This window comes from Mangifera indica, chromosome 18, assembly GCF_011075055.1.
Source record: "Mangifera indica cultivar Alphonso chromosome 18, CATAS_Mindica_2.1, whole genome shotgun sequence".
NCBI classification, from domain to species: Eukaryota; Viridiplantae; Streptophyta; class Magnoliopsida; order Sapindales; family Anacardiaceae; genus Mangifera; species Mangifera indica.
Window position 1 is genome coordinate 4,232,103 of NC_058154.1, and position 16,650 is coordinate 4,248,752.

Sequence of the window (16,650 nt, forward strand, 5' to 3'; positions counted from 1 at the left end):
GTAAAATCGTTGTACATTTGCCTAAAAAGGTTTACGCGGAAAAATTTTTACCGATTTTAATTAATATCCCTTTATGCCTTGATTTTTAATAATGTTGAATGTGAATTATGCCATAATTTTTTTAATTAAAAATATTGATATATTCATTTTAATGTGTAGATATGAATATTTTATATTTTTGTGTATTAACTTGGATAATTTGTTTTTATATATATAATGTGAAAAAAAAAAATCCCAAGTTATACACTTTTCCCAAATTTTGTATTAGTTGGATTTTGCTTAAGGTATGATTATGAGTTGGCTTTGTGAATTTTTGTGGAAATAAATTTGAAAAAATTATTTTAATGTGAGATTTTTGTAATTTTCAATTGTCCAGCCAGATAAAAGTTAAAATTATTTATGCCAGTTCTTAAATTGTCACATCGATTAAGAATTTTATATGACAAATTATAAAAAAATGGATCTTATAAGAAAAATATAGTTGGATACAAATATGTGTTACAGTGACACTGATGAACAAAATATTATTAATTCAGAAAAGCGGCGATGAAACAAAGCACGAAGATCAACACTAAGACTCGTATTGGTATATTTATTATTATTTTTATCATAAACGGAGAGGGTGAGAGTGGGTGACAGACAAAGAAATATCCTCATATAAATTTTGCCTATAAATACTCACAAATCCTTCCCCTAGCTTCACTTCTCCTCAATAAATCATACCTATTTCTCTCTCTCTCTCTCTACTGTGGTGGTAGGGTTTTTGTACTATCTATCCTCCAATCACACACTTATGGATGCCAACGCACTGCATCTAGCCATGGCAGCTCTCGTCGGCGCCTCCTTTGTTGCTGTGTCCGCTTATTATATGCACAGGAAAACTCTAACTCAGTTACTTGAGTTTGCAAAATCAGTCGAGAGAGAGAGAGACGAGAATAACATTTCCAACGCTGACTTGCCACAGCGTATTAAAGGCTTTGCTTCGCGTCCTGCTCAGGCGAAGCGGAAAGGAAACTGGCGCGGCTCGGCTTCGTTGCCAGACGTTACGGCTATTTCTTGTCCTGCGATCGACGATGATTATTGGCGTAACGGTACGCTTCCTGTCGACGGGATCCCGCCCGAGCTTCTTAGGCTGCACACTCTGCTTGAAGGTACGGCTCTAAGGATTTTTTTGCTGAAGTGATAGACTCTTTTTTTTTTTTTTCCTTCCTTTACTTAAATATATATGAGGGAAATTTATATTTCTGTTAATGAATAATGACGCAATACCGTGCTGAATATTTTTTAGGCTTGTCATTTTGAAACTAAATTATGGGTAGCTTTATAATATTTTATTCTGCAGTGCAACTTTTACTAGTAAAGCTTTTTTCTTCTTTTTCCGTAAGAAAGAAGAAAAAATAGTTGAACTCGACTTAAAATAAAGCAAAATAATCTGAAAACTAAAAGTCATAAGAGCGTGAATAGCTATTGTGGCATGTTATTCGCTTAATATATTCCACGGTGGAAATGGTTTTTCTCGTCTTTTTTATTTTCATAGGATTTATGAGCTGATTTTCAGGACGGTTGATGTTAATTAACAAATTGGAAATATGCGTATAGATTTTTACTTTCCTTGATCCATTGATATGTTTTATGGTTTACCAGTACTTGTGTTGTATCGCCTTTTGCTTTTAGGACTTCTCCTTTTTCTTTGTGAAGAAGTCCTAAGGATGAAAAAACGCCTCTACCCTGCTTAGAAATAAGAAGGACAGATAAAGCACTGACTTCACCTAATAATAATACAAACTTCAACGTTCCAATTATAACTGCACTTAAAATTGTATGTTTAAGTACAATTGTTATATTCCAGGGAAATCTGCAGGACTTGGAGGTTCAACAAAGAGGATTGGAAGTTTTATTAGGCCAACTTCTCCAAAGTCTCCCGTTGCTAGTGCTAGTGCTAGTGCCTTTGAGAGTGTGGAAGGATCTGATGAAGAGGATAATATGACTGACATTTCTAAACTGGACACTACTTACCTGCATATGAATGGAAAAGCGGTAAGTTATTTGAGCAATTATGAAGCGCTTTTTAAAATTTCCTAATGATTTACTAATTTTGAAATTCTGTCTGTATCTGTTTATCTCTTATATATATACTTATGCGAAAAATTAACTTAGCATTGGGTACCACAAATTGTACTGTAATCTTGTAGCTGAGGAATGAAGATTTTCTTGATAACCCCTTAACAAATCTGTTTTTAATAAGATTTGTTTTACTGTGTTTCTATTATATATCTAGAATCTTGATGGATTCATGAGTTATTAATGGTAACTCTTAGGTTCAGGGCCCGAATTTAGCAGACCACAATCCCAATGGAGAGAAAAAGCCTGCTCCTTCAAGCATGATTCGAACCCATAGTGTATCAGGTGACCTGCATGGGATTCAGCCTGATCCTATTGCAGCTGATATTCTGAGGAAAGAGCCAGAGCAAGAAACTTTTGCACAACTTGAGATTGCTCCTACTGGTATTGATAATTTTAAGCTTAGTTTGATGTACATTTCAATTATTTTTACACTATTAGAGAGATAGTGGTTGCAAGCTTTTATAACTGGTTTCTTTTTGGACTTAATATATAAAACTGGCAAATCTGGTTATAATAGTTGCAAAAGTTTCTGTTTTATTAGTTTGATTTGTTGTTATTATGTTAGTAAATTTTGAATCAAATGGTAAGCCAGTGCTTTTAGAATGATGAATCTGTTCTTGTTTCTGCTGTAGTGTGTCTTTGTTTGAAATATATATTAGTAGTCTGTTTGCAACAGTCAGTTTCTGACTTTGTAGGGTCAAATGTTTAATTGTGGTTTGAGGTGTGCTAAACTCAAGCTGCCACTTTTTTTTCTATCTCTTAACAATTCTCAGAGGTGCCATCACCGGATGAAGTAGAGGCCTATGTGGTACTTCAGGAATGCCTTGAAATGCGAAGGAGATATTTATTTAGGGAAGCAGTTGCTCCATGGGAGAAAGAAGTAATATCAGACCCCAGCACGCCAAAGCCTAATCGGGAACCATTTTCATTTACTTCTGAGGGAAAATCTGATGTGAGTTCCTGTTTGCAATCATTTCTGCATAATGTGCCTCTGGAATCTTCCTTGTATTGTCACATTTTGTTCTTTTTCTGTTCATAAACATGCCTTATTTATTTATGCAGCATTACTTTGAGATGCAAGATGGAGTTATCCATGTTTATCCCAATAAAGATGGTAAGGGACTTCAAGTTGTTCTTCTCTTTTTGTCATGATTCATGGAGATTTCTGTATTTATGCTGTTTAACAGTTGTTCTTCTTATTTATATATTGATCTCTAACCAGCAAAAGAAGAGGTTTTCCCTGTCGTGGATGCAACAACCTTTTTCACTGATCTGCATCACATACTTCGAGTAATTGCGTTAGGAAATATGAGAACTATATGTCATCATCGGCTGGTTCTTCTGGAACAAGTGAATACTTATATTTTGACATTATTGGTTACTGAATACATTCTTTTAAAAGTTGTTTTTCAATAGAAATTAATACTTACCATGTATATTTTTTCTGTGGTGCTGTGCAGAAGTTCAAACTTCATTTGATGCTTAATGCAGATAAGGAGTTTCTTGCTCAGAAAAGTGCACCGCATCGTGACTTTTATAATGTGAGGAAAGTGGATACACATGTCCATCACTCAGCTTGCATGAACCAGAAGCATCTTTTAAGGTTTATAAAGTCCAAATTGAGGAAAGAGCCTGATGAGGTAACTTTTTGTATATATCTGATGGTATGCTGTCAAGTTCTCTTTTCTAATAGTCATTCTTGAATAATATGGCATGCACCAACACCCTTTGACGGTAAACCTTTGCCAAGCAGCTAGTGACCAAATTGTTGTCTGATTAAGAATTCATGTCAATTATACATTTTGGTATTTGGTCAAATTTTTCGTTGTTTGTTCAGTAATACTTCAATCATTGTCTACTTCTAATCAGGTTGTGATATTTCGTGATGGGACATACTTGACCCTGAAAGAAGTATTTGAGAGCTTGGATTTAACTGGGTAATGAAATTTCTTTCTTGTGGTCTTCATCTTTCCTCCCTTCAACCCCTGAAAAATTATAAAGTTATTGTCTTATTGTTGATATTTTAATTGATTCATAAAAACCTTTACTCTTTGTTAATATTGGTTGAACAGGTATGATCTGAATGTTGATCTTTTGGATGTTCATGCAGACAAGAGCACATTTCATCGCTTTGATAAGTTCAATCTTAAGTACAATCCCTGCGGTCAAAGTCGGCTTAGGGAAATCTTCCTTAAGCAGGACAATCTTATCCAAGGTATGTTTTTTTTTATTTGTTAGGTTAAGCCACATTTGAGATGTTGGGGCTGCAATTATAGAAATGACACCTTTAACTTTGTAATGGAAGATCATATAATTATCTATCTTTTATACTCCATGCTTAAATTCTGATCTTAAACCTAGTTAACTACTGCTATTTATGGAATTTGTATTACTACAATTTTGTACTGAGATGAATACTTCTTGCGTTAGCACTCTATTTACCTGGTAGATATCTTTCAATACTTAGAAAATGTTAATTTAATGGGCATCTAGTTGTGAGTTCTAGTTCATAGTTCCGAGGAAATTCAATTTTTTTATAAGTGCAGCTACTATGTCATGCTGACTTCTCGTCACTAGATAGATTCTTTGTGCCATGGTTTGATTCCTTTGATTGAACTAGAAGCACACCTTTTCTTCCCTCACAGCTAGGGTTGGATTCGAGCCGAGCCGAGCTTGGCTCGCAGCCAGCTCGAGCTTGGCTCGGTTCATATATGAGCGGCTTGAGTTCGGCTAAGGCCGGCTCGTTTCGGGGTCGCGTTCAGTTCGGCTCGTTTTCGTTATCAAAACGACATCGTTTTTAATATATATTAATCAAAACGACGTCGTTTTGTATAAAAAATTTAAAGAAAAAATCAACCGAGCCAGCTCGAGCTCGGCTAAGCCAAGCTCGTTTCGGGCTCGACCGAGTCGGCTCGGATCCAGCCCTACTCACAGCTGTTGATTTATTGTCGTCATATTTTTTTTTAAAATCATTTTTGTAATTGAATAGGTCGTTTCCTTGGTGAGCTGACAAAGCACGTGTTTTCTGACCTTCAAGCAAGTAAATATCAGGTGCTTCCTTTACCTCTTTATACTGCTCCATATTTTATCTTTATCTTTGATGCTATGATAGTTTGAGAGGATTGCAGAATTGGTTTTGGGATGTGCTTATTTGCACATTTTATAGACAAAAGCATAAAGTAGTTGGAATAGTTTGGGAATTTTTGTTTGATGCTAAAACTTTTTAGATTTCATATGGTAATTCTATAGTTAAATTTGACTCATACTTTTACATTATCCTGTGGAAAGTTGTATTGATTAATCTATCAGTATAGTTAGAGCTCGTCTACTAAGACATCTGTGTATGGTTCTGTTGTTACAATGCCATTAAACCATGGAAAAAAGATTGGGCAAGCTTTTCTTTATATGTATTATAATCTACATTTTGCTTTTGTATTTGCATTACTTTTGATATGGTTTTCATGTTCTGTTTCTTTCTCTATATATGTTTATTTATGTGCATGTATTATTTATTTTTTTCCATGCTTGATGCTTAATCTGGTTACTGCAGATGGCTGAGTATCGAATATCAATATATGGAAGGAAACAAAGTGAATGGGACCAATTGGCTAGTTGGATTGTGAACAATGAATTGTACAGTGAGAATGTTGTATGGTTGATTCAGGTACTGTTGAAAACTTCTCAGAATCTTCATATTGTATGTTTTAAAAAATTGTAGATTAAATTTATTGCTCTCATCTCTATGCATGTGTGTGAAACCCTGCATATTGTGCTAATTTGTTCTTGTTCATGGCTGTCATTTTGCCTTAAATCACAAAGGTATATGTCTGGGCAAGAGTGTTACATCTCAAGTTATTCAATATTGTGCTATCATCCCATGAAAGAAAAAAAATCAATAATGTGCTGTAAGAACTTTCTATTTTTGTCTATTTATAGCTTGTACTGAGGATGATGAAATATACTTAGTGATTGTAAATTCTGTTTAGAATAAAGCATCAAAGTCTCTTTCTAATTTTCTTCGGATCTGTGTTGAGATTTTTTTTCTTTTTTATATCTCTGTATAACTGCTAATGTTTATATTCCGGTTTCTCTTAATACTTCCAGTGCGAAACAGTTTCATGATTTTTTGAGGGCCTTTGGGGGATTTGCATTCACAGATTGTATTTTAATTTTGTGTTCCAGCTTCCACGGCTGTACAATGTCTACAAGGAAATGGGGATTGTGACATCCTTCCAGAACATTCTTGACAATATCTTTATTCCATTGTTTGAGGTTACTGTAGACCCAGACTCTCATCCTCAGTTGCACGTTTTCTTGAAACAGGTTTGCTATCATTCTGTGTAAATCTTCTAGTTTTATTATGTTGGGATTGTATCTTTTACTGAAGTTCGGGGTTAGATTATTTGATCTTGTGATACATCTAATCCACTATCTAATATTTTTTCACAGTACCGTACATATCTAAGTTTCCTAGAAAAAAAAAATTGTCATATAACCTGCTTTTTTCTCTTTTGTTTGTTTTGTCTTGTACTTTTAAGTCTGAGAATTAATAGTATGATATGAACCTATCATTTATTTGGATTTTAGGTTGTTGGGTTGGATTTAGTTGATGACGAGAGCAAGCCTGAAAGACGCCCCACAAAACATATGCCCACACCGGCTCAGTGGACCAATGTATTCAATCCGGCATATTCATACTATGTGTATTACTGCTATGCTAACCTCTACACACTAAACAAGGTTCGTACTGTAATTTGTTAATCTTGTATTTCAAACAAGGGTCATGTCACTTTGGAAAAAACGGCTTGTGATTGACCTTTGTAAACCTCTGAACCCAACAAATCTAAATTGTCAAATAAATAATATATAGGTAAGGGTCCTGTCATCCAAATTACTGCTACTCTTAGTAGTTGTTAGTGCCCTGATTTTGGTGCTTCAAGTTCTAATTTGTGAGATAATACTTCTCAGCTTCGGGAGTCCAAGGGCATGACAACTATCAAATTCCGGCCACATTCAGGAGAGGTACTCATGTAACTTCTAATACTTCATCATAATAACCTATTGTAGGTTGTCTCATGTGTAATATTTTCAGGCTGGTGACATTGACCACCTTGCTGCTACGTTTCTTACTGCTCATAATATTGCACATGGAATAAATTTAAGAAAATCTCCTGTACTTCAGTATCTCTATTATTTGGCACAGGCAAGTATGAACAGAGACTGGTCTCAAGTTTTTGCTACCAACTTGTTATTTGCATTTTTAACTGACTGATGCCATACTTATCAGATCGGTCTCGCTATGTCTCCTTTGAGCAACAACTCCTTGTTTTTGGACTATCATCGGAATCCTTTACCTATGTTTTTCCTACGGGGTCTCAATGTGTCACTATCAACTGATGATCCACTCCAAATTCACCTAACTAAAGAACCTTTGGTGGAAGAATATAGCATAGCTGCTTCTGTGAGCTCTCTGCTTCTCTTCTCTCTCCCTTCTCACCATTTACAGCATCTAGGTCATAAATCCATAATGATTAAGCCATTTCCTTACAGGTGTGGAAATTGAGTTCATGTGACTTGTGTGAGATTGCCCGTAATTCAGTCATCCAATCAGGTTTCTCACATGCTTTGAAGGTATGTACATTTATCCACCTGACATGATAGGGGATGTTGATAAGCTTTAAAAGGAGGGTGGCCCAATGCTTTCCTCTTTAATTATGAGGAGTGAGGTTGCATGATTGAAATTGGCAGTGAGTGATGATGTGATCTTTATTGGAACTGGAATATTTAGCTTGTCATTAGACAGAACTACCAGGAAAAATTGACTTCTCCTCCTTAAGAAATAACATATTTTAGATGTATTATTGTTCAGTGCTCCTTACATAGAAGGGGAGCTAAGAGAAGGTATTTTGTTGTGGTTCACTTTGAACTAATCTTATATCCCTCAAATCGCTACAAATTTGAATGTAAATGCTACAATCTTGAATAATAATGTAACACCTCTGGTCAAATTTCACATTAATAAAATATAAGAGAGATGCTAGGTATGTATGACATCCCCACATTACTTGGGGATGCTATTAGAAGATTGGTTAAGTAACCGGTGAACTCTTAAGCTGTTAAAACGTATTTTGGATTGTAAATCATAAAAGTAAGACAGTGACGACTGGGTCCAAAGTAGATAATATTTTGACAGTGAGTCAGGTTGTTGGACCAGAATTTTACAAATAGTGCATCATTATTTTTTTAGTTAGCAATATTGTTTGGTTTTAGCATATATTACCAGGTCCCACTTTAACATGCAAACGGTGACAGAAGCTCAAGAAACTTTTTGGAATTTTGCTAATTTTTCCTGGTTATGTTGTTGTTTATGTGACTATATCTAACTAATTGTTGGATTTGATCTATTATGCTTTTTGGTTTCAGTCACATTGGATTGGATTGAAGTACTACAAAAGAGGACCAGATGGAAATGATATTCGTAAAACAAATGTGCCCCATATCCGGGTGAAGTTTCGTGACATGGTATGAATTTTTTTCTCTCATATGACTCCATCCCTATGGTTTTGGAACATTAGAATTTAGAGCAATGCTATATGTGCACACTTTTGATAAACAATAGAGTATTATTTTATTGTTAATTTAAAATCACATAATCATATAAAAACACATCATCTATATATCTAATTGTGTACTCAAAAGTGTGTACACGTAGTTTTATTGTAGAATTTATTCTCTTCATTTCTTTTTTGGGTTATTATTCATAAATGTAAAGATTTAGCATCAAAATTAGGAGTAATATATGTTGAAATATGAGTGGTGCAGATCTGGAGAGAGGAGATGCAACAAGTTTATTTGGGCAAGGCAGTAATCCCTGAAGAAGTGGACAGATAGATGACAGACACTGGATTTCATTATATGTTGCAAATGGAGGTTAAGTACGTGCAGTTGAAACAATTGATTCTTTGTGGAGAAGGTATAGATAATGAAAGCCGGAGGAGGGGAGGGGAAACAGGACGGGAGGAGTGAGGAAGCATGTACATTGAATGATGATGGAGAATATATCAGAAACAGCTCTAATCTATACAAAGACAGAGCACCAAGAAGTAGTGGGATACTCTATACTAGCAAATTAGTAGCTCAGGATGTGTGTATTAACTTTAGAGGAAGCAATAGTTAATTAGAGGCTGAAATTTTATATTACCATGTAATAATGCTTTTATATATATTAGTTAGTGGCAAGGGGGGAAGAAGCTCTCTTGTTTAATCAATTTTGCCCTGTAATAGAAAATATGATTGTGGCACCAATTATATATTCTGTGGAATACCACCAAATGATGCTCTTGTTTTGCGTAACGCATTATAATAGATATTTGCCTAATCCTCATAAGCTGTGGATAAAATCAGTTAAAAACCGTTAAAGCTTAATTTTCTGTTGGTTATATCCCAAGCTGGATGATGGTTTTTGCCCTATCTATTCTCATGAATAAAGAAAGAAGGATAACCTAAATGAGAAACTGCAACCAACTGTATACCATAGAAAGGGCGAGAACTTAGGGTCTCATGTATGAAAGAATGTTAGATGGTTCTTGAGGTGTTATTCACTTATGTACCCTTTCATGAGTAAAATTAGATAACCTGATTGAAGATTTCTATAGAAAGAGCAAAAACAAGAAGACATTAAAGAATCATAGCAAACACAAGTCTATAATAACAATTCAACTGGCTTATAAATTTCCAATTCAAGTAAAACAACTAATTTCGCATAATAGTATCATCATGTGACTCGGAACTCAATCTGGATAAAAACTGGGGTGCCTGCACCAAAAAATTCAGTATGAGGTATGGAGTACAAGCGCAATGGATAAAAGTTAAAACTACACTTCTATTTCTATTTCTATTTCTTGTGTTGCTTTATCTCTTTAATTACACCGTCTGCCAGCGAATCAACATCATTATTCTTCCCAAAAAATTTTACAAACTCCATCTTAGGACTCATTAAGTACCTGCACAAGATTGCATAATTGTCAGACAATTCAACTAGGGGCCTTGTACAACTCGAGAGACCATGTTTCCAATGTACTTACAAACCAAAAAACGTCAATTTATTCCTCTGTTATTATTATTTTCTCTCTTTTAATATATCAAACAATCCTTGCTATAAAGGATACAACCAAGGCTGCAATTGAATTGAGTCGAATATTGTTGAGTTCAAGCTCAGCTTGATTGGATTTTAAGGTGGTTTAAGCTTGAGTTCAATGAGCTCAGACTCACAGGCTAGAAACAAAATATATAACATCTGGCAGTTACAAAAAATAGTATACAGAAAACATAGATACTATTACTTGAGAGGCAGGAATTTTGTGAATCCAACCAAACTAATCATTAAGTTACTCTTTCATAGCCTCTTATGGGTATGAAGCTGAGAAATGATTAACAAGGGAGACTGATAACAAGTAAACTTGTTCAAACATTGTAAAAAGGTCATCTAACAATAAATATTTACGAAAATGAAAAGGATAAGCATAACAAAAGACAGACATAGATGATGACAAATAAACCGTCAACATAAGCAGAAAATTTTGAAGTGAAATAGTTGCAAAAACTGATACATACATGACTATGGAGTGATCAACAAGATAATCTGAATCTTCCTCCACTGTCTTCATATAATAAACTCGATATGCACGAGCTACTTTCTTTATCTCTTCTGGACTCCCAGTTAACCCAACCAATTTTGGATGAAACTCTGATAGTGATAAAGCACGGAAATAAACTAGAATTGATCAAATCATAGTTAACACATGCAGACAAAACCAAATAGTGCACTTTTAGAAATGAATTAAGCACCTTTGACATATTCACATACTTGCTCCACAGTATCTCTCTCAGGATCAACAGAGATGAACACAGGCAAAACATCAATTCGCCCTTTATCCTCTACAATATAAAAACAATAACCATTACAAACTCGTAATAAATTTCGCATTCTGGTTTATTCCATGTAATATCTATCCTGAAACTTGGAAATAGATCTTGAATTTACATCAATAATTTTGTTAAGATAAACTATTATTATATTAGTTATTATCCCAATTTAAAGTTTCAATTATGCCTCTAACCCCATTCAAATACTGATAATAAATGTGGTTGGGCAAGGCTATCAACTCAGATTTCTTGTAATTAGTTAAGGCTACAAACTTTAACAACTTGAAAATGGCCAGGGCTTCTGAAGTTTAACGAGTAATATACAGTTAAAAAGCTACATTATACATTATTAAAGACATTACTATTCACCAGCTCCAAATAAACTTCAGATTTGTCTATAATTTGTTCGAATCATTCCAAGTATTTTCAGCCAAATGTGCAAAAAAAAAAAGAAACTCACTTATTTTATCAACAGCAGCAGCTAGCTTCTGTAACTCATCTGGACAAATATCAGGACAATGAGTGAAGCCAAAATATATCATTGTCCAATTCCCTAGAAAGTCCTTATCAGTTACATTCTTCCCATCATGGTTTATAAGATTAAATGGCCCCCCAATGGCTGCTTTGCCTGCAGATGGTCCTTGTTTAACAGCTTCTGAGGAACTACTTATTTCTGTGGCATCAAATACAAGAATCAAAGAAGATCCAGATTACAAGATCAAGGCCAAACTAGCAATATAAACAACACCATGCTCATAGGATTAAGGCCAGACAAGCAATATAAACAAAAAAAACCAATACATTAATGTGTGTATGCATAGATGATAATTAACTAGACAAACTTATAAATGCTAAATTAAATTTTTTATTCTTCTCCACTGAAAGTTTTGTTTCAAAACAAAGAGTTCAGATCATGATAAAATCAGCCACACCACACATATATCGCATATGATTAACTAACGAGTAATGATATATTCATTTATAATGAGTACCAATTTGGATATCAATGATCATGTTTTACCATGTGATTGGGGGTTACTTTATATTTCATCAAAAATCACCCAATTACACATCATCGCACATAGTTTTTATTGTTAACTAACAGTGTCTGTATTTCCATATGATCAAAAAGTCGCCACAGAAATCTACCTTCAATATGTCGTTTCTTTTCCCTGTCATAGTACCATATCAATCCAGCTCCAGTAAGAATCAGCAATAGAAAACTCAACCATGAAACAGGCTGAACCAAAAAAAAAAAAAAAAAAAAAAAAAAGAAAGAAAAGATCACTATGGATAATTATCTCTTTAGAAATACAAATGTAAGAACTAATAATTACCCCGCCCCGAACAGGTTTTCCACCGTCGCTTTTCTCTTGATTTGAATCTCCCGACTTTTCAGCTCCTTCAGAATCAGATTTCACATCACTTTTCGGAACCGGTTTTTCGGAATCCAATTTGACATCATTTTTCGGGACCGGGTTTTCGGATTCAACAGTTGTAACTGTGGTATTCAACGAATATCTTTGATTTGTAGATAAAGATGGAATTCCAAGACCAAACGGGAGAGCCTGTAACAAAGAATTGAACAAAAATTATAGTAAAAATTACGAGATTTTTTTCCTCGGTACTAAATAAAGTTAAAGTAATGAAGAGATAACCAACTAACGAACGAACGAACTGGTGAAATTAAAGGTAGAGTTCGATACTGAAGAGCGTGGATGATTGTTGGTGGCGTAGCTATGGATCGGCATTGGCCAAGAGGACCAAAATGAGAATAGAGACGTATACGTTTACAGAGATTTCGAAGATGATTTGCTTTCTTGCCAATAGCTGTTGCCATAGCCCTCCTTTTTCTACACAGATTTGAGGTAGGAGTTGCTGGATTTCTGGTTTCTATGTTCTTCATTAAACCCCTTGTAGGGGTTTTAATCCCAGTTATTTTTGGGCCTCCAGGAAGGCCCATGGTTTTAGCTCATACTTGCAGACCCACCGATAAAAACAGGGGCGACTTGAGTTCTAATCAAATTTATAATGACTTTTTTTAACTTGAATTTGAACTTGTTGGAACTGTTATACAGTATCACCAAATGACTATCAACAGGATAAATAATATCATTGAAGGATTAAAACAACATTGTCGACAAAATTAACAAGTCACCGAAATGGATAGATGAAGCTCCAATGTAAGATTGACTTATTCGATTTGAGTGATAGGTTCAAATGAAGTAAACTCAGATCAAATCCATCCAAAATGAGAATTACTCATATAAAAAGGTTACAATAATTGATAAAAGAGGATTTAAACTAAAACAGATTAAAATTAAACTTGAACAAAAGTCAACTTAAACTTAATTTGAATTTAGTATAGTTAGTTCTAAATCAAGCTTGGTTCATTCAATCACTAAAAAAAAAACAAAATTGTCAAAGAAAAAAATTGTCACAAAAAATGAAGAATCACCGTCAAAATGAGTTCTAATTCAAATTGAATAATAATTCAAGTATAAGAAACTTGGATCAAATTCACCCCTATGTATGATTGCTTGACTTGTAAGAGGTTAAGCAATATAGTAGATTTTGTGAGGATATCTTGTTTGCCTAGGGAAGAATGCCAATAGTAGTGTTTATTTATTGACGAATCTGGAATGGAGGCATCAAGGGGTTGAAAAAATTCCTAAAATAAGCATAGTGTATAATTTTGCGGGTTGGGTCAAGGTTTGCGGGTTGGACGGGTCATGAGAGGAGCCTATGGGTAAGGTCCACAAGTCAACCTAGCACACCCATTAAAAAAAAAAAAAAGAAGGTCAAAGGTCTATTTCTCACCCAAGTTTAGGTACGTTCTCAAAGTCACACCTATGAGATTTAAAAAACCAAAAGTTTCACTCATCCATTTAAAATTTCAATTAGAGTTAAGGGTAAAATCGTTATTTAACAAAAAAATTTTAAAAACTAAAGTTTTATTACTTTTACATCCCTCAATTTGAAAATCTCATAATTTCTCTCATTCACCTAAAATTTAAAAAATCAATATTTTTCTCTTAGGATTTACAAATCGTTATTAGAGAAGGCGAAATTCGCCATCTCCGATTGTGTTAGTTTTCCCTTCTAGCTTATCTTTCCATGTTGATCAAATCCCAAACATTGAAGAACTTGATTTTCTCTAATGAAGTGTCTCGGATTAAGACGACTATTAGAGATCTTAGACAACCACATCGTTTTCGTCTAAGACCTTCAATGGTCGTCTTCATCTCAGACAAAGACGATTTTGTTTTCACGGAGGAAATTAGGTTTTCTAATGCTTGGGATTTTATCAATAGGGAGAGATAAGCTGAAAATGAGAGCCAATACAGTTGAAGACAGTTGTCTCCAGTGATGGTTTGCAAACCTTAGGAGAAATATTGATTTTTTAAACTTTGGGTTGGGGGGGATTGTGAGTTTTCAAACTGAAGGGGGTAAACATTATAAAATGTTAATTTGTAAAATTTTTTTATTAAATAACCGTTTTATCATTTACTCTAACTAAGTTTCCAAATAAATAGATGAAATTTTTGACTTTTTAAACTCTATGGGTATGACTTTGAAAATGTATCTAAACTTGGGTGGATCATAGTCCTTTGGCCAAAAGAAAAAATAAAAACTGTTACGAGAGTTGTTATCGAATAGGCCCTAAACAGTTCAATTTCGATTTTCAAGTAGTTGGTGGGTCACCCAACGGATACTTCTTTTTTTTGTTTTGTTTTTATATATTTTCTTATAAATACCCTTCTTAGTTCATAATTTCTTCATACATTTTAACTCAACTCTGTCAATCTCAATTTCTTTATATCAAATTATCAAACTCTCAACTCTCTCAATCTATCAATCAATTCTTAGTTTTTCGAATTATTTTGGTTTCATTTCTTTTTAATGTTCTGTCAATTATTATATTTTCATCCTTAAATTTGTTTCAAAATAGATCTTAATTCAAGTAAATTTAATCTTTTTTATTATCTTGACAATAAGAAAAATCAATATTTAAACAACTCAATCACAAGCACATCGTGCACCACCACTGAAAAAAAAAACAAAAATCAATGATGTGGAACCATTTCGATTAAATTGAAAAAAATGTAAGTGATAAATTAGTTTTACGTGCAATGTGTGAACACTATGGTCCACTTAACATTTATAAATCTGGGAGGTACCAAACATCTCTATTGATATATCAAGGAACACTGTAAAAATGTGTTAACACTTGAAAGCACAATAGCAAATTGCATTCACAAGATCAAAATTGGTTTGTTACTCTTCTCGAGATAATCCATTTGGTTTTATAGTGGGAGAAATGTCCAACTTCACATGTAATCAACAAGTTATGCAATACTATATGAGCAAGTATGTTGTCGTTGATGATCAACCTTTATGCTGATGATACTATATTAAAATGATTTATGTAAAATAATATTCAACTAATATTTAAAAGAGTTCTAGAGACTACATGAAGATTTAATATAGTTAGAAACTTTGAATTAATGAAAATAAAAACTAGGTAATTTTAATAATGTTATTTCAATAATTTTATATTTATGGACATTTAGTATTAAAAATTTAGCGCATATTTGTGAAACAATTCATTTTATTAATTCAAATCAACATTTTAAAAAAAAAATATTTAGAATACTAAAATATCTTTATGGTGGTGTACCCATTTATCAAACATTAACTAACATATTTAATTAATATAAAATAAATAATTTTTTTTATTACATTTGAGAATAACAAAGTTATTGATTTAATTTAATGATGAATAGTTTAAATTTATCTTTTAATAATAAATTACTTCATATTGGATTTGTTTATCATATAGTAAAATTAATCATATAAGACAAAATGAGATTAGCAAATAATAAAATAAGAATAATTAAATCCACCACTATTATTTATATTTATATTTCATTATTATGTGTACATTTCCGATACTATATGATATGATGTGTAAACAAATGTGATTAAAAAATAAAATTAAAAAACTTGTTGGAAGTTAACTTATTTAATATTAAAATCTTGTGAATGATACAAATTACAATTACTCAATATATTTTAATGCCCAATTAAATGATCATTAAAATTCTATATACTCTATTGAATATGATTAGAAAATTGGTTTTTTTACTTAAAAAGAATATATTAAAACCATTAAAAATTTTACTTATATTTTTACTATTTATTGTATAATAGATATTTTAAAGAATGCAAAAATGATGAAATTTTAGGATATACTTGAAGACAAATGGAAGAAAACATTTGAAAAATACTAAAAATTACATATTATTTATTGTTTGATGAATTAGATACAACAGCTAAATTATTACAAGTTGAAATTTTTTTTAGAATCTTTATTGTTAACAATAGATATTATTGACACATTTTTGTTTAAAATGTATCTTATTTATGAAATAAAATATCCAAACAATTTGTAACCACAGGTTTGTTTAACAATTTCAAACTACAGAATCAAATCTCTTTAGATATGCCTAAAGGCTTTAAGAATTTAGATACTTGTATATATGATTTTCCTAAGATATAAATAAAGTCTTTTAAATGTACTGTAATTGTTTAATTTGA

At 32.9% G+C, this 16,650-nt stretch overlaps 2 protein-coding genes across 4 annotated transcripts; one reads left to right on the forward strand and one right to left on the reverse strand.

Annotated features, from left to right (window-relative positions):
- Positions 1–582: 582 nt before the first annotated feature.
- LOC123202254 (AMP deaminase-like) lies at positions 583–9,477 on the forward strand. Of its 2 annotated transcripts, none has more exons than XM_044618077.1 (19): positions 583–1,151; positions 1,850–2,037; positions 2,325–2,505; positions 2,898–3,076; positions 3,187–3,238; positions 3,347–3,474; positions 3,585–3,764; positions 3,994–4,061; positions 4,197–4,339; positions 5,114–5,175; positions 5,675–5,788; positions 6,307–6,447; positions 6,712–6,864; positions 7,093–7,146; positions 7,217–7,327; positions 7,412–7,585; positions 7,675–7,755; positions 8,548–8,646; positions 8,947–9,477. In XM_044618077.1, the coding sequence occupies exons 1-19, from the start codon at positions 794–796 to the stop codon at positions 9,013–9,015; spliced, it is 2,535 nt and encodes an 844-aa protein (XP_044474012.1). In that variant the 5' UTR covers positions 583–793; the 3' UTR covers positions 9,016–9,477. The 2 variants fall into 2 exon arrangements, with proteins under 2 accessions (XP_044474012.1, XP_044474011.1); XM_044618076.1 differs by having other exon boundaries at positions 586–1,151; positions 2,319–2,505.
- A 332-nt stretch (positions 9,478–9,809) lies between these two features.
- LOC123202255 (protein SCO1 homolog 1, mitochondrial-like) lies at positions 9,810–13,019 on the reverse strand. Of its 2 annotated transcripts, none has more exons than XM_044618079.1 (7): positions 12,728–13,019; positions 12,387–12,617; positions 12,199–12,289; positions 11,510–11,722; positions 10,972–11,061; positions 10,738–10,870; positions 9,810–10,127 (listed from the first exon to the last, which is right to left on the reverse strand). In XM_044618079.1, the coding sequence occupies exons 1-7, from the start codon at positions 13,010–13,012 to the stop codon at positions 10,019–10,021; spliced, it is 1,152 nt and encodes a 383-aa protein (XP_044474014.1). In that variant the 5' UTR covers positions 13,013–13,019; the 3' UTR covers positions 9,810–10,018. The 2 variants fall into 2 exon arrangements, with proteins under 2 accessions (XP_044474014.1, XP_044474013.1); XM_044618078.1 differs by having other exon boundaries at positions 12,716–13,019.
- Positions 13,020–16,650: the final 3,631 nt, after the last annotated feature.